The sequence below is a fragment of the Hippoglossus hippoglossus genome, chromosome 1 (assembly GCF_009819705.1).
Source record: "Hippoglossus hippoglossus isolate fHipHip1 chromosome 1, fHipHip1.pri, whole genome shotgun sequence".
Taxonomy (NCBI): domain Eukaryota; kingdom Metazoa; phylum Chordata; class Actinopteri; order Pleuronectiformes; family Pleuronectidae; genus Hippoglossus; species Hippoglossus hippoglossus.
Genome location: NC_047151.1, coordinates 21,860,495 through 21,878,938, shown reverse-complemented (window position 1 = coordinate 21,878,938; position 18,444 = coordinate 21,860,495). Strand labels below are relative to the sequence as shown.

General features: G+C 41.1%; 1 protein-coding gene across 8 annotated transcripts in view; it reads left to right on the top strand.

Annotated features, from left to right (window-relative positions):
* Window positions 1-18,444, top strand: part of lrba (LPS responsive beige-like anchor protein) — a 179,758-nt gene that overhangs the window by 83,179 nt on the left and 78,135 nt on the right. For all 8 annotated transcript variants that reach the window (XM_034585812.1, XM_034585804.1, XM_034585874.1 and 5 more), the window contains exon 36: window positions 2,109-2,275. In XM_034585812.1, coding sequence (XP_034441703.1) covers window positions 2,109-2,275 — 167 coding nt within the window. The remainder of the gene's footprint in view (window positions 1-2,108; window positions 2,276-18,444) is intronic.

Here is an 18,444-nt window from a genome sequence, read left to right as displayed (position 1 = left end):
CGCTTTAACCTCCATAATAACATAACATAATAAGGTCTCTTCATAATACCGGTGCATTTTCTCTGACTTCACATCAACGGAATGACCCCCAGAATTAACAGTGACTTGTCTTTTCCACTTACAAGCGAACGCAGACTTAGGTTTTAATGGCTCTGCTCATGTGTTCGGCTTTTTTGGTTGTTGTTTTAGGGGAGAGTCCGTGAATTTGGCCTTTTCTCCTGCAGTCGACTTTGGCTTTGGATATGAGAAAAGCCCATTACAGCATGGAGGGTTTGGGTGTTTGGGTAGCCTCAGCACACAGGTGATGAAGTGTTTGTTTATGGTTATGAGTGTGAACCCAGCACTGTTGATTAGTCCTGCAGACTTTACATGTCTCAGACAGGGGCAGATGGAAATGGAGTCTGTAGAGGCCTGTTACTTCTATCTGTTTTAAGGAGGGAAGTCCACACGAGCGTTTATTTTCAGAAAATTCATGAATTCTAATATTAATGATTACAAATTGTTGTTTTCTGTTGTCACAGATTAATATTGTTTTCTGTTTATCTATATATGATTCCTAAGATGTCGTTATCAAACCCTAATGACAAAGAAATGTAGCTGAGGCTTGATATTTTACAGCTTAACCATAAAATGTATTCTAGATAACCATTAATAGAAAGAAAACACAAACACAATCAAATATAAAGAACTTGACTTAAGAAAATAAACTTAAATGTGCAAACATACATCTTTTCTGCATAGTTTATCATGGAAAATAAAAACGTTTTCATATCGGCGCATATTGGCAAACATAAACCCAGATACTAATGTGTCTGTGAAAAGCTATTGGCCAATGTTTTCAATCAATCAATAGATGCTTTAATTTCGAGCACAACTAGAATTCATTTTGGACTTTAGATGTTGTGCTCTGAGTCACTTCCTTTGGTCCGGCTTTCCTCTACATCCCATTGCTGCTTCCCTTTACCTTCACTGATCAAGATTAATGGGCATGCAACACACACACGCGCACATCAAAGCAAAGGCTTCTTGTGTTTAAAAGCTGAAACATTTACCCAGCAATCCCTCTTCCCATACTCCCTTTACTTTGCCGTTCTCCCGGGTCATCGTGATGGAAGGTCAAGGCCCAATTTAATGCCACACAAAGAGACACAGATTGATAATTAAGGCCCAGCAGGCTGCAGAGAAGCCCCTCTAATGTGATTTATACCTATCGATTTTCTGTCAGATATGAAATGTTGCTGTTCAAATTGAAGAGGAGGACCCATTAGAAAGCGCTTTACTGGCAACTTTGGGAAAACAGGTTGCATTTGTTCCGCCATGCATCTGGGTTAATGCTTAATGTGCGACTGTTGTAGCGATGGGCTAGTTTAAGGTAATTTGATAAGGACAGTAATACGCAACCAGTGCAGCATTAATAACTGAATGTGTTTTCATTCTAAAAACGTTTTTGCAACATGCAGGAGAAAAAATCGCACCATTGTAAACGTCATGATCTGAATGTCACAGCCCATGTATTTTTCTTTCTTTGTCCCATTCCTTATGTTCACCTTCAATAAGTAGTTCACTTTAAAACAGTTCATGACTGCTGCGTGAGTTTGGAGCTGGAATTGGTTCTGAAATCAAGTTTGGAAATCAAAACACTGTTTCAAATTATAGCCACTATTTTCAGAAGGTGTTTTACTTTCGCCATCGCTGCAGAGTTCAAAGGGCCGTTCTGATAACAAATTCCGACAGAGAAAAATGTCCTCCCTGTGCATTGTGGGTATCGTGTTATTTGGTGCGCCGGAGGGCATTAGTAAATACGTGTCCACTGTTATTAATCAACATGACAAGAGGACAGAAATTACCCTATGCTTTTCATTTGGTTCTACTCAGAGTAGAGTTTCTATAGGTGGAAACAATGTGTGCTAGTGTCTGTATTGTTTCTTCTCATAGAAAATGTTTGGACGACATCTATATATATATATATTACTTGCAAGATACTTCAAAATTCAAACATTGCATATTTCAGTTTCCTGACACATTTGTATAGTATTTTGTATTTGTACTCATCTGTGATGCCTTCACTTGCAGGAGGTGTAATGAGTCTTCTCTCTCTCCCCTTGCAGTCCAACTGTGCTCAGTACGCAGCGGAGAAGCGCGATGAGGAGAAAATGTGTGACCACCTGATCCGGGCGGCCAAGTACCGCGACCACGTGACGGCCACGCAGCTCATCCAGAAGATCGTCAACATCCTGACTGACAAACACGGAGCCTGGGGAAACTCTTCCAACAGGTAAAACAAAAGCTGCTTCTGAAAAAAACCTGGTAGAATATTTTAGAATAATGAGGAATATTCATTAGATTTTAGATTTGATCTCTGACAGGACAAGATATTTTAAGAAACGATAAGAGATCGTGTTACTGAACTGAAGCACCAGCCTTTAACCAAGAGGATGCACCTGTTTTGGTTCTGTTTTTTTTCCCCCCTGTTTATAGTATGTCATTTTCTCCGCCTTGCGAATCATTCAAACAAGTGTAATGGTTTTAATCTCATCATAATCTTCCTCATCCCCCAATACTCATGACTTTGATTAAATTAGATTTTCAAAGGTGAAAATGTCAGCTGTGGGCTGCTGGATGATGCATTGACTTGGGAGGGAGATGAAAGCCATTTAAACAGCTCCGCTCCCATTAAGATCAGAGGGAACCTTATCCTCTGTGTTTGTTTCGCCAAATAGGCAGCAGAATCCAGCGCAGCTATTCCCTAATGATGGCTGTTTGTGCAGGTAGTGTGTAATAGTGAGCCGGAGACGGCCGCTGGCTCACGCTTGTTAGACTGCACCAACTCTCCCGAGACTCGTCTGGCGAGGGTTAGTTTGCTATTGGATCAGGAGTCTATCTTTGGCTGCCTTTGTTTTCCTTCTCTTTTCAGAACGTGCTGTATGATTTGTCATATTTTTCTTTTCCTTGATCCCATCTCTCCCTCTCCTCCCTCCATCTCTTTCTTTCTATTAGTCTCCATGTGTACTCACACGAGGCTATTCTATTTACTATGGAGATTGTGTTCTACGAGCTCTTGCCAGAAAAAGTCCCCCCATTACCGTTCTTCTATGCTGTTGTGCTATTGATGGTTTTCCTAATGGTTGCCGATGGGCTCAGGGAGCCATTGGCACTGGGCCTTGGAGTGCAGCGCTCTTTTAATAAATCACAATCAGTCCTGTGCCATTACATCAATATTTTTGGTCAATTACTGTGAAGGTCAGGTGGTGCAGCTTCGCACCAGATCCCGTGGTCTGTGGGCATAGGAGAAACATCTGCTGCTGCAAACACCAGAAAAAGGACGAACACAGGAAATAGAAAACACACCTGCATACCTGCAGGCGTCCCGATACAAGAGCTGTGCTTTTCCTAATTCCACTCATACACACAAAGCGTGTGGTGCAGCAACACCGATGCCAGTAAATAAGAACAGCTATGGAAGGAATGGACACACGATGAAACCCACAACCTTTTTCCCCAGCTGTGAAAATGAAATCCAGGAGCACAAAGACAAGACACGGCTACAATTACGACCTTTTGTTGCTCTGGTGTAAAAATCTCAAGCCCGCCTGCTCGCGTGCCATAAAAACGTATTCCCCGAAGTTTCCTTTCAATAAAGAGTCTGAAAATGAAAATATTATTTTCTCGCAAGCTGATGGGAATTGTTGTTTCCTCACGGCAGGCGTCTAATATCTTCTGACACAGTGTGACCTGCCTGAATGCAATTTGTGTCTTAATATCCAGCTTACAGCGGCCCTGGCCTCCGGAGAAAAGAGGTGTGAGGTGATTTTCCCTTTTCCATTCCCTGGCTTTGTCTTTTCTTTTTTACTCTGTGGTTCTCGTTCTCCCTCTCTTTGCCTTTGTCTTCATCAATACACGCAATTTCTTTTTTTTTTCATTCCCCCTCACTCCTTCCCCTTTCGCCGTTCCTTCTTTTCACTACTTCAGTTGTAACACTGAACGTCCAGGGAGGATTCCCTCCACCAGACAAAGGCAGTATCAATCTGTCATCTAGTGTCAAGGCACAGACAGATCCACAGCCAGATAGATGGGGCGACTACCTGTCCGTCCGTACTTCCCTGTCCCGGTGCCTCGAGACTCAGGTGTACAACATGCCAGCCCGCTGTCTTCTTAAGTGGGAGGACGAAAAAAAGTTAATGAACAGGTAGCAGGATGGCCACAAATGAAACAACTGGCAGATGTCCCCCTTTGAGCTCGGGTCCACTGAGCATCCAGACTGCTGTGGTGTTTATTTGGGTCAGGAATCATCTCTCATGTATATGACACCTACAGACAAAGTCGACGGACAGAGAGAGGAGATGAGGGCAGATGATGGAGAACACCAGCTCTCGGTCTCTGGGGACAAGCACTACTCTCCCCCCCCCTCTCTCTTATACCTTCTCTTTATTGCATTCTAATAGGCTGACTAATGTACCATGGAAATTCACTCTGGATGCAGGAAGCAGGGAAAGTAGAGGGAAGGTGACTGCAGCTGCAGAGGGGGCTGGAGTGTGATGTAGAGGCAGCGTGCAGAGCTGTTGTTGACAATCTTCTGATGTAGCCGGTCGGTTGCAGGCAAACGGAAGCACTATTCAAGACATGGAGGTTTAGCCACTCCCTGGCATCTCTTACTTTGTCTTCTTCTTTTCCTTTTAAAGCGGCATCAGCATCCTTTTTTTTTTTAATTCCCAGTTTGCTGGAACAATCCTCACCTACAGCTAGTTCTACCCCCCTCCCGCCCAAAACATACACACCCCGAGCAGCGAGTCCTCTCCCTCTGCTCCTCCTTTCTCATATAAGCAACTCATTTTCTGCAGCACCACCGCTCTAATGGACGCCCTTAGGCTAGAGGCTTCCCAGCCAAGGGACATCCATCTTTTGGCACGTCAAACTCCCGCCCGGCAAAAGATCTTTGTGATGTGCACTCCAATTTTTCTTCAGTAAATCAAATCTTCCTTCCTTCAGAAAGACGAATGCTTTAGGGGTTGGAGTGTTATAGAGAAAATCAATGCCGGCAAAATTGAAACAGTATGCCCCTGTATTGATCGGCCTTGTGAGATCGAGAAGGAACAGCTTTGTAACTGTTCCTCTGGACAGTTAGCTGACCTGTAATGGACAAACTATTGATATTAGCATTACTATTTTATCTTGTGCTATGTCATTTCACCGGCGCACCATTGAGGGAAAGAAGCCGGCGCAGAACGTTCACAGTTACTCCCAGGAAAGGATTTTTCTCTCTCGTCCACTAACGATACGACAGAGGACATTTTAACATTGTGTTTCTGCAAAATACTGAGAACGGTTTTGTCTCATTTATCTTATCGATGGAATTTTCTATAAAGATTTTATTTGAAATGCAGCATTGTATGTAATACATAAACAAAGACGTTAAAATGAGTATGTAATATCAATTGTCCAGATCCTTTTCTTTTTGTCTTACACTACAGACAACCTCAGCCGTTCTTTAGTGATACAACTATTATTGTTGTTCTCATTATCACTTGATCTTTTAAATATTTTATGATTTTTTGTATCCCTTTTTGCTTAAAACGATATGACAACGTCCAACATGTATTTTATCTTTACAATGATACAAAACAGTGAAAAGAAGCAAATCCTAACATTTCAAATCCTAGAAATAGTGGATGTCTGAAATTTTGCTTAATAATTACTCAAAAAATGTAATCATTTTCAGAATTGTTTATAGCTTCATTTGATTAACTAATACGTTGATTGTTTCAATTCTTCTGCATTAGCATCTGATGCATAACTTAAGAAAGCATAGGAAGTGGAATACTTAATATATATATATATATATATATATATGTTCCCTGCTCTCCTTCGAATATCACTGATAATGAGTGTAATTATTTACGAGAACATATAAGACAAATGAAATTACCTAAATAATTATTCAGCTCATCACTTCTTCTCAGAAATCTTTGCAAAATGTCTGTCACAATTTGCCACAGCCTTGCAGCCTCCAGAGTTTTGCTACTACATGGACCAATATAACACTGTACGAAGATATTTAATTTAAGGAGATACAAAGGAACATTTTCTGATGTGGTTTCAAATGTTACGTTTTTCAAAATAAAATGCTTTTATATATAAACTGAAATTATAATTAAATTCTGGATTAAAAACATCTGTATTTTAGATATTGTTTTTGCAGAAATCAAGCCTCAAAATCTCGGTTTAATCATGACGATGTGGGTGTGGTGTGCTCCAATATTATTGACAGTGGCATCTCCGTGGCAACATATACAAGCAACTCCACCACTGTCATCACCAATACCGCTCAATCCTGATTGGTCAACCAGAAATATGTGACATCACCTCTTTCCATCTTTGCCGCACCAACTTGAAACGACAGAGAGAGGGACCAGAGACAGAAATAACAAAAACAGATTTAATAATAATATACTATAATATTCTGTCCTGATGGGCCTAGTTAGTTCTCTCCCTCACGTTGAGCCTCCTCTTCTGGATAACAACTGTACCGCTTCCAAGTTATCAATTAATAATGCTGAGAACGAAACCCTGCTCTCTGCAGTGAGGACATTTATGTTCACATAGTATTTTCCTTAAATAAATGATCGCATGAGAAGCTGTGGCGGCCCTGAATTATCTCCCCTTGTGTTCTCCCATTCCAGACTTAAATCACAATTATGATACATAATACTGAATGTAATGCATGTGTTAAAGCGGAGGTCTGCACAATGTCCGCGCTGCCTCGCGTGTGTGCTTTATGGACACGCTGTACATTATGGTCCTGTGCAGGCAGGGCTGAAGAAGGAAATGGGACTGCGGCACGTCAGGGGAGATTATAACCATAGGAAACAAGAACGTAACTGTTTAGAGTACACTGGCTCTCGGAAATGCACGGCACGAGAGCGGCAGGAAGACAGACCAAAAAGAAGAGGGCGATGGATGGAACGGGGATTTGTTACTGAAGCATCAAAAGTTGAGATGGAGACAAAGACAAGACGGGGACATTTTCCCTCCCCACATCCTTTCGTCTAGCTGCAGTATTCTGTATACGGGGCCCTGCTCATGAGTGATTATGAGAGTCAGTATGTAAAAAGTTGAGTGTGTCTTGTTTGCTGGATGGAAAACTCTGCAGCTGCGGACTTATCTGAACATCACATTGGCTTTATTGTGTTTGGAGATACAATAAACACTGTAGAGCCTTAGTTTCCCCTGATTCCGATGCGTTAACAAGATTTCTCAGTTGTCATTCCACATTTTTACAGAGCAATTGAACATTAATCTTTAGGGCTGAACTAATTCTTTGGTTTAAAGACCATGATTTAGTAAAATGTTACAATTAAAATGAAGTTAAAATGCATCTACACAGGATGATCTTTGAAATGAGCCCTTCTTTACATTGACCATCATTTTTTTTTACTGGTAATGTATTTTAGTTTGCTTATAAATATCCGCAGTCTAAACACAAACATGGGCCGATGCACTGAGCAGTGGCAGCTGTAGCCGTGCGCTGCTCCCGTCTCATCTCGGGCAGAGACAGTTGTTTCCTTTAGGTCCATGTTCTGACTACTTAAAAACCAATTAGCTGGGACCCCGACTTGTCGTCATCCATCTGCCTTGATACTGTCATAAACATAAAGCATAAACACGGCGTGCAAAGAAATCGGAGCCTGCCTTGGGTTACACTCATCCTTTGTAAACGAGACTCTGTATCGAGCGGAGATCTGCAGCACCGAGGCCCTTAAACGGGTTTAACGTGAAACCCTCCACCTCATTAATCAGACGCAGTGACATGTGTCTGGGACTGAAAAGTTGTGACTGGGACCAAAAGGATGTTCCTTAAATCTCCGGGGAGACTGTTCCAGGTTGACAGACGTGCGTTCCGTCGGTTCCATAAAACATTGTGCCGCGCAGGCCCTACCGTGCAGCCTCGCTCATGGATATGAATAAGAATATAGCCCTAATGAAAACATTTACCTCCACTGTATATACAGTACAGTGGCTGGGGCTGTAACGAACAGTAACAACATGTCACGGTGAAACATATTAACAGCTGATGATGTCCATATGTTAGCATGCTAAGTGTTGCAGTGTAGACCCAGACTGTGCTGCAGAATTACACTGAGTGAATCCGTCAAGATGAGAAAGTGTTGAAGTGAAAACTAGTCTTGACTAAGATAGTGGAAATTGTATATTCTTTTCAGAAGCACGCAGTGGTTGCCAACCCTGTGAGATGAGCTCAAGTGCCCTGTTACTGAAACCACCTTTCATCTTCCAAATATGTTCATTTAATCATGTCAAAGGCAAAGTGTCGGTCTTGGAATTCTTTTATTATTATCGTTGGTTTTCAGTAAATCTGGAGATGGTGATATCTCAACCAACCTTTTACCCATTTCTCTGACCATGAGTTGCGTTCTATGCCGTCAGTCTATAGTAGCAATTACTATATCTATTATTGTGATATTAAATATACTAAAGAACAGACTCACACCTTTTTGTAATCCTATTTGTGTTTATTTTCATCTTAACCTCAAATGTCTGATTAACATTTTTAACCAAATAATGAGTTAGATATTTTTTTTTCAAGTAAGTTGAGTTTTGTGCTGATAATACAATATCAATAATTATCTTAATCAATTATAATTATTTTCATCAACACTAATATACCAAAAAATAACGCTTTTGCATTGTACAAGCACAGTGAGGAGGTGTAACTACTTCAGATTTGTCAAATGTTTTGTTTTATTGTCTGCCCCAAAAAATATTAAAACTACAACCTTCACTCAAAAATCAGTTTGTAAACTTAAAAAAAATTATAATGTTACATTTATCAACAATTATTATCAATATCGATTGATAAACGTTTGTCTTAATATGATTTCTGGACATATTGCTCAGCCCCTAGCCGAAACTCTCCATGTACACCTTGGAAACTGCTAAGTTACCTTTTGAGGTCAAGTACCCCCACTTGGGACTATGGGCTATGCAATGTACAATTGTTGCTATAGTGTGTCACCTGAACTGGAGATAAGAAAGGATAAGAGATTTTCCTGTAACCCACCTCAACCTTTTGGATCCCCTTCCTCTCTTTTACCCCATCTCTATTGTCCGACATCTTCCCAGCAGCTCAGAACTGTAATGGAATCCTTGTTATGAAGTATGAATGAAGGCCGCCATCCCAGAAAGACCAATTACACCATCCTGCCTGACTGCCTTGCTGCTCACAGCTCAGTGTGACTCCGTAGCAACTCTCAGATTTATGAGTTTCATATACCCTTAAGAAAGTATATGGCCTTGGTGGAGCAAGGTCATGATAAAAGGGGGCTGATCAATATCTGAATGAAAAACCATTTGGGAAGTTTTTAGGGCTTTTTTTCTCCTCTCTCCTGCTTTCACACTGGATGCAATATCTGCAGAGTATCGATTGTCTGAGGCCAGTAGTTAGTCAAAGGCTATCTCCTTTGACTAACCCCTTTGCAGCGTGTCAGCCCCCCCCCCCCCACCCTTCCTCGTGATAGATTGGTTTGCTTCCAGCCACTGTAATTACACCCTGGGACCAGCAGGCCATTTATTTTGCTACTTTCACCATTTGCCAAAAAAAAATCGCCTTTATCTTTGGAATCCAGCGCGTTCTTGTGCAACCAAAGCAGGAAAAGGGAGACATAAAACACGGAGGTTCCCTCAGTATCGAGAGCACAAGACCGAGGAGCTTCCTCTACTCGTAGATCTTCAGCTTTTATTCTTGCTGTAGATTTTCTTCACACCCGACGTTCCTGTGTGTGACATCAAGTTCAGCACCAGAGGAGTTTGATCTGTGATCTTAAAAACAGATCTAGATGATAGATGTTTGGAAATGGTGACTTTCTTAAACACAGTTGAGACTCTGTTAGTTTAAGATAAGAATACCTGGTTGATGAAACATTTTAAATAATAGAAAATAGAAATAAAGGGAACAGAAAATAGACTTTATACCTGAAGTAGACTCAGTATTCACTATTAGGTACACTAATGAAAACTAGTAGAACAGCTCTAGAGTGAATTCTATCTTTACAATATAATATACGGAAATGTCAGATAGTTGCTTCTAATTTTCTGTCTCATGCAAGAGGGAGGCAGAATATTAGAACCCCGCCATGATATTATGCGTTCCAGCACAGTAACACTACTATGATGTTAAAACTGAATTAAACCACAATTGCACTCAACATCAACATTCCCGTGGAATTAAGATAAGCCTTATAGCACATAACGTTTCTCAGCCACACATCAGTGGTAGTGACAGGTTTGTAGCCCTCTTTGTTATAATACATTTAAATCCACTAGGTCCAGATTTTTGTTTGGATCAGCAGAGAATTGCACACAATCATCAACACCAGCCTCCTAAATATGTGTGAATGTTTTCATCAAGATTCACTCATAATTCTCGGAGACCTCCAACAAAATTCTATGGGTTCCTCCCTGACCCATACTGCATCATTCCACCGAGTTTCATGGAAATCCATCCTTTATTTTTGTGTATTCCTGCAAACTAGCAAACCCAGATGAGAAAATAACCCCTTAGGCGGAGGTAATAAATAAAGTTAAGAAAATTATAGGCATCAAAAAAGACTTTCTGGACCATATTTGCATTGGATTGTATTCAATTATACATGTGTAGCTAATAAAGTGCCCACTGAGTCTATAGGGGCTATTATTATGTCTAATTATACAAGCATCATGAAACAAACGGTATTAATAAGATAAAAATGTGACTCTGATATACAGCGTAATATCAGATGTTCTGAATCTGTACAAACAACCAATATCAACTACCTGATAAATTATTCAAAAATATTCAAAATGTAGGACGGAGGCCTTGAAGCAGGTGGTGACTGTTTCTGTTGTCATGGTTTTATGGTTTTTAGTTTATACCCTCAAATGAAGTGATAACTGCGCGGCCATTATAGTTAGTCAGACTTGTGTTTATATGATCGTCTCAATCACCTTGCAGAGGAATTGCTGCACTTGACACAGACACACGTGCGCCGTGCTGTAAGTGCCGTGTAATGGGCACAGCGTTGTGTGATGGAGAGAGGGGAGGAGGTGCTCATGAATAGCAGACAGCCTCGCTGGATGAAATTCGGGAGCAGGACGCACTTATGTATACAGACATGAGTGATTTGTTTAATAGTAATAATACAAGAGGGCTAACAAGCACGATAACGAGCGAGATGACTTTCTTTTTTTTGATTTAGTGTAATTCCATAAGTTGTACATGTTGCAAGGTTGAACATGTTCCCGTATTTTTGTATTTAGATGTGGACTGAAAAAAAAAAAAGCCCTTCCCCGGGTTCTGACCTTGAGCTTGTCCACTGTATTTTTCTTTTGGCCCGTGTTTGGAAACGTGAGTTCAGATTTGTCATCCCACTTCAAGATCAGCCCTGAAAGCTAGAGGTCAGAAGATTATTACAATGGACCAGTAATGGCAGAATTATGCAACCCCGGTCCAGTGGATGCCCTCATTACCTCGCAGCCGAGGTGATAAATGGCCTTAAATGCGTGTTGTCAAAATCACAGGAAAAATGTGACTCTTCATCAAAAATACAGATGGTACCACTTCAGTGCTGCAGCAGTGGAAGTCTGTGTGTACTATTTATTATGTCTCCGATGCTTGGATAGTATTCATGAGCCAAACACCGAAGCTGTTTTTACATTAAAGAATAAAACGAATTTTTTTTTTTTTCTCCACTGGTTTGGGAATAGCTTTGTTATTTACAACCTCACTAAACACAACACTTTTTTTTTTTTACCTCCCATGAAATCTGATATAATCACTCTGTAATTGTCAGGCTTTCTGTTGGTGAATTTACACTGAGTGTAATTGCTGCTAATTGGAAGCCGCACACTAAGCTGGTGGTAATTAGGGCCCGATTTGCATTATTTCATTTGGCTGCACTGCATTATGGGGAGTCTGAAGCCTTTTGCCCCCCCCCCACCCCCCACCCATGGGAGCACTTTGATCCCCACAAGCTGCTGGTGTTACAGAGATGCTGTATCACACACACTCTTGTTTTCAGATCGCTTTTTGAGAGCTCTTGGATAAATTGGAGTTAATTGGGAGGAGTGGTAGATGCTCACATTGTCTTTGTAATGAGACTGTTGTGCACTTGGTGTGTCGGCAGAGAATTCAGTGAAAAGGGAAGATAAGACCCATAGATGTAAATGTACATGGACTGTGTTTCAGTGTGGTGAGTTTCTTATAGGGCTGGGTGGTAAAACAATGACGATAATTATCGCTATATAATTTTCATCAATGGCAACAAAACAAAAGATATATTGTTTATGCATTGGAGTAAAAATACAAAATCGTTTTTATGTTTTACTTCAAATTTGTTGTTTGCTGTTTAGTTCTCAGAGTTTAAAACCCCAACTGCCTCACTGGAGCAAAAACCAGGCTTTGAACTGAAAAGTAATAAATAATGTAACATCTATAATGATAATTATGGATTCTGATTAATTTATTGTCATAGCACCTAGCGCTAAATGTCTAAACTAATGTGTAATCCAGAATTACATTTTAATGGAATATGTTATTTTGTAAAAACATTATAGATCTTATCACTCACACACATTTAAATTAATCTCAAATCTGGACAAATGAAATGACTCGCTCCTGTGATGAATAACAAGGATGGGGAGAGGATTACATGCGGACTCACTGTCATTTCAGAGGATTAGATGGAAACGCTGCAGAGTCTGTGACCTCAACGTTACCTCTGGTAAATCTTGCAAACATCGGCAGAGGTGAATTAACATGCACACATGTAGATGGTCCGCTGTACACCTCATCGGAGAGCCGAGGATAAGCATTAATGCACATATACGAAAGTCGTTTCGGCAAGACTTAATCATGCCAAACAATTTCAGCGTGAAGGTGTTTGGTCCTGTTTCATTTTAATTTGAGTCTGGAGATACCAGGGAAGCGATCGCTGCCACCGTTTGACAAAGAGCCGCTGCTCCGGCGACCAGGCCTCAACATGACAAATCCTCAATCTATCCGCGCTCCCATTTCTTCTAAACACATGGTTTATGCAAATCAAAGCAAAATGATCTTGGGGATCGCGGCAATGTTTGAGCAATTTGAGGACTGCCAATAGGAACCGGCATTAATATAAAATAAGCAAGGGGAGAAATCTATTCTGCATATGCAGGTCTCATTGGCTGCACCCACATTAATTTAGCAGAAAGGTTATGAATGACTGTTTGTGCCAAAGTGCAGTCGCTTGTAGTGATATATGAAAGCATATTCACTCTGCGTGTCCTGCTTGCTGTGATAAAGGTCATGTTATCATTTACATAATATCAAATGCTTTGGAGATAAACCCATTTAAAACAGACGCATTTTCTTTACCTCCCTTTATTCACCAGAAGCTAAGGTAAAGGTGTTGGTAAATATTTCTAGCTTTCCCAAAAAGCCTTATTCAAATGAAATGATAATAAACTAGAGTGGTTCTCTGTAGAACACAGATCCTCACAAGGCTAAACAGTCCTACACACATTTGTCTCGCTCTTATAATAAAAACATAGGGAGAAAAGAAATCATCTAATATTTTGCACCAAACTATACAAACTCATATATTCATAGAACACCTTAAATATGATGTTTTTTTACATTAAGATCCACACGTTATTTAATTAGAAATAGATGAAAATGTCAAAATGCCACTTGTTATGTTTTGTTCACATAATGATGAATAAATTCCTTAAGTCCATGTACGGAGGCTTGAGTCCTTTGCAGCGGCCGCAGCTTTGACCCGGCCGACCTTCGTTCTCTCTCTTTCACTCTTAAACTTTAATAAAAGCTTAAATGGCCCAAAAAGATCTAAACATCTTCACCCCCTCAAGACGCATCCTCACCAAAAACGTAAGGAAATCCCTCCTGGCCTTATTTTGGTGAAAGTTAGTTTTGTGTTTCTTGAGTAATCCTGATAAAAAAACATCAAAAACATCACCTCCTCGATGGAGGCATGAATCAGGAATATCACCAATACAAAGGTCCAATGGCAGTTTTAAAAACAAACACCACAATGCATTTAAAGACTGAAACGGTGATGCGTCTGTCTCTGGACAGCCCGGCTGGTGATGGATGACAATCATTTGTCCTTGTCAGCAAATTGAACAGTCGCTATCAAACTTTCAGGACCTGCAGAGATGATCTATTAACATGTTCAAACCGGCCGCTTGAGAGTGATAAGCAGTAATTCTGCCCATCGTACACAACAAGACCCACAGGTCTCAGTATGATGATTAATAGAGGTTAGTTGGATGGTTTATTTCAGGATATATCTTAATGCTACATTAGTGGTATATTTAGTGTATGATTAAACCTTAATGCCCCTCTAGGGAAATAGGCTTGGTTCTGCACCAAAAATTGTATTAATCTGCAACAAAGGAAAGAAAATATCATCAAGAATCTGTTTAAAAATATATAAATTCATGTATAAAAAGAAAGTTTTGAAATTTGATCAAATTAGAAATAAGTAACACTGACCTTATATTGACGAGTGCTTTAGAAACCTGAGTTAGAGTAAAGTCAAATAAGCTGCTTTACTATAACTCCAAATGTATAGTGTGCATGTCTGTAAGTCAAATGAGCTGCTTCCAGACATGCACTGAACTATATGTGAGAATGCAAATGTCCGAGTCAGTTGCACATTTTCTGGAACTTTTCCTGCAAGTCTCCCACTAAAATGTTTGGACAATGCTGATGTGAGAATACAGAAGGAAACTAAAATAATATAAATATCTCAGGATGATCAACAGGGTACACGTAGAAAATGAAGATGTCAACATGGAAAGGCATCGAGATTCTAGAGCTTTTGGCGATGAGCGCCGATACCAGCGTCATTTTCCTAAGTTCACGTCTGTAAACAACTATGATGTGATTTCAGTCACCGGAGCGATGTGCTTCATGCTTGTTATGAGGGTAAACTGCACCAATGCGTCAGGCAGTATTATTGTAGGGGACGTAGTTAATGTCGCTCACTTGGCCTTCCACTTTCCTAAATGCTGTTCTTTCCAAATAAGCATCACATTAATCCCGCAGCAGCTCTCATACCGAACTCTCCAAACAATCAAACCATTTGTTTTGTCTCCGAGCAGCGACACATCTACTTGGACACCGGCTCTGCTTTGATGTAAATCCACCAGTAAAAATACCTCCACGCAGCTTGTTGATGGTTTGTGTCGACTTTATTAAATCGAACGTGCAACTATTTTGTCGAGTGATTAGAGAGCCGGAGCGTCGGGGCCACATGAAAAGGGAGAAACCTGAGCTTATTGGTCCTCTCTGTTGGTAAACCTCCTTAAATTTACAACTCCGGGGACTTGAAGAGCATCCAAAAGATGTTTAAAGAAAAGACAGGGAGAGGGGAGAAAAAAAAAAGGTAATTACTCTTTACTACCTCACATAAAACTCTTCCGGGACCCTGTTTCATCAGGAGCCAATGTGGTCTACATTACACAGGCTTGGTTCTTTTCTGCAGGCGCACAAAGTCAGAGCCTTGTGTGAAGCTCGCAAACAGGGAAGTATAATCACGTATCGCTTACGATTTTCAGGAACACACACACACACACACACACACACACACACACACACACCCTCACACCCTCCCTCTGTCAGTTAATGTGTGTGTGTGTGTGTACCTCACTCTCATCATCAGGCAACACACACTTCAGACTTAACGAGCGGGCCCTTCCAGACACCTTTTATGACCGAACTAATTACTAATTACACAAGTGGTTGGCGTGAGCCACACCACAACGCCGGCCCCTTTGTTATTTTAATTGTTGTTATTTTGAAGAATGGGCGCTTCGGTAAATTGTGCCACGGATGCCCGGGGAGGATGGATGGGCTCTGAATAATTTATCATCTTTGTGGAAACACACTCAATGTACGGTGGTGGTGGGGAAGGGGGGGGGGGGGGGGTCGCATAGCGCTGTACATCTCCATTCTTGTTACGGCGGCGCTCTCATCAGGGATTGATGACGAGGTATCTCTCATCGTGCGTCCACCTCCTCCAGCAAGCCGTCATTAGAACCTTCATTGTCGCCTGTTCATGGTGCGGTGGGTGGGTGAGGATGACTGGCAGAGGTGCCCCCCCCCCCCCCCACATGCTGTGACTAATTACTCCAGCCAATGGCTCCCCCTCCTGATGGATTAATGTGTATTGTGTGAATGTAACAGACCCCCACCCCCACCCCCACCTCCTCTTTCATGAGATGAGAGACGAGCGCGTCCTGGTTCAGGAGTCGTGCACAACCTTGATAATTATTTTCATAGATGAATACCATCGCAGGCGGGATGATGAAGTGGCCATTTGCGTTCGGAGACTATCACATGCAAACACGGAGCGGGGTCTTTGTCAGGGCTGTGAAATCTGGTCCTGCACAGGCCTGCGTCCCCGCTGCCTCTCCAACTCGCTTTCTGCAAACTAGGGCAAATATTCTATCAAATAATTGCACCAACATGTTCAAAGCAAAATATATACAGATTTTTTTTAAAGCTAAGGAAGTTTTATATTGGGATTTTTTTTAGCACGTTATATTTGTATTTTGTGGTTTTCCCGTATGCACCAAATTAAATGTGATCACCAAGCTGCTTGACATCCAGCAGCAGCCTTTCATCCCGGTCCACTTGTTTATTTTGTTTGTTATTTAGCAGGATTACACAAAAACTATTTGAGGAGTTATCACGAACCTTGGTGGAAGGATGTGGTATGGTTTCAGGGATGAACCCATTCATTTTTGGTGTGTTTCTCTGATTTCCCAGGGATAATTATTCATAGATCTTGATAAAAGTACATCAACCATGTATAGAGGACTGATTATTCCCGACTATTGGGCCGCGGTGGGGGCCAAGCCCTCTACTGATCGCCTTTCTAGTGTATTTATTTTCTTCATTTAGTCCAAATAGATACAATAATCTAATTTCATTAGCAAGGTCATACACGTTTGAAAATAGTATTTTGTTTTCTGGTGTAACGCTCCTTTCTCTTGCTGAGGCCCCCAAGTGATAGTTGGTGTTGAGCTGAAGATTTGTGAGGAGCCCCCCCCCACCCCCCCAGCCAGAGCAGCGTTTAAGAGTAGAGCACAAAGTAAGCTGGGGTTCTCCCGCAGAAGCTTGTGCCACTGAAACCATAAACTGTGTCTTCCTACATCTTGAAGAGGATAAACTGCCGCCACGCATGCATGAGCCTAGTAGTGATTTTAAAATGTTGCTTTAGAAATCTTTAAAACCTCTGTTCATTTTTTAACATGATTTTTTTTTGAGAAGAACGTTTTAGTGCTGCCTTATTCACAAGTTTTTAGGTTAAATCGATATATATTTATAAATAATGAAGACCTGTACTTTTCATTTTTCGCACAGTGGAATAGAAGACACTTCCACTATTTTACCAAGCCCTGTAAATTGTAGATTTTATCCTGAGTTTAAAGACCAAACCCAGAACATGACCAGACTACGATTGTCTTGTTCCCTCTCAGTGATTTTCCTCATGAGAATACACAGTTGGACGTAACATAACTTTTTGACTTGAGTCCAACTGTCATGACTTTGTCTCACCAAGGATCCAAGTGCATGTTGTTTCTCCCCCCCCCACCTGAGCTGTTAATCACTAACATATGCTCTGATTTTTGATTCTGATGAAGCAACAGCCTCGTGGTTCTGTCGAGTATTCATTTAAAAAACCTTTTAGAATTAGAGAAGAAAAAAACCCGGGTCTAATGAATATTTTAGATTATATTTTAATTAAATCACTTCCAGTGTGATTTTTCATGATAGACAGGTTCACAGTACACAGGCACGACGCTACATAGCAGTGACTCCTCATGAAAAGTTAACACTTTCTTTTCTGTTGGAGCAGAATGATTTACGGAGCTGGCTCGGTAAAAAGGAGCTGTAAATTGGTAAGAAAAATGGAGCCTATAGACATTGATTAATATTGGTAATGCTATTCACGCCCTCCTCTGTGTCTGTAATGGCCTTCTCCTTATCCCGAGAGCCACGGGTCCTGACGAGAGGCGTCCTGCTGGGCCCGAAATGAGCCCGGAATGGAAGCACGTGCCACAAAATTGTGTCGCTGTCATTCCCTCATCCTTAGTAGTGCTCAGTTCACCTTCTCAAAGAGAGAGGGTGGGAAAAAGAAGGCAGAAGGGAACACCTTAGCATCGGAGAGGGAGAAACTGTCAGTGTCAGAGACGAGGATGCAATGATCTGGGGTCTAAACTTGTGTATAAGGGATTTTTTTTTTAAAGGAGTGAATCTGAGGGGTTAAAAAAACCCACCAAACACAATGCTGGCTTTATGTTTGCTTGCTCGGACCGTGTGCTAATGCTGGGCTGGTATACCATGCTGGCTGGTAATTGCTAACACATGTGCTACTTCTGTCTCGT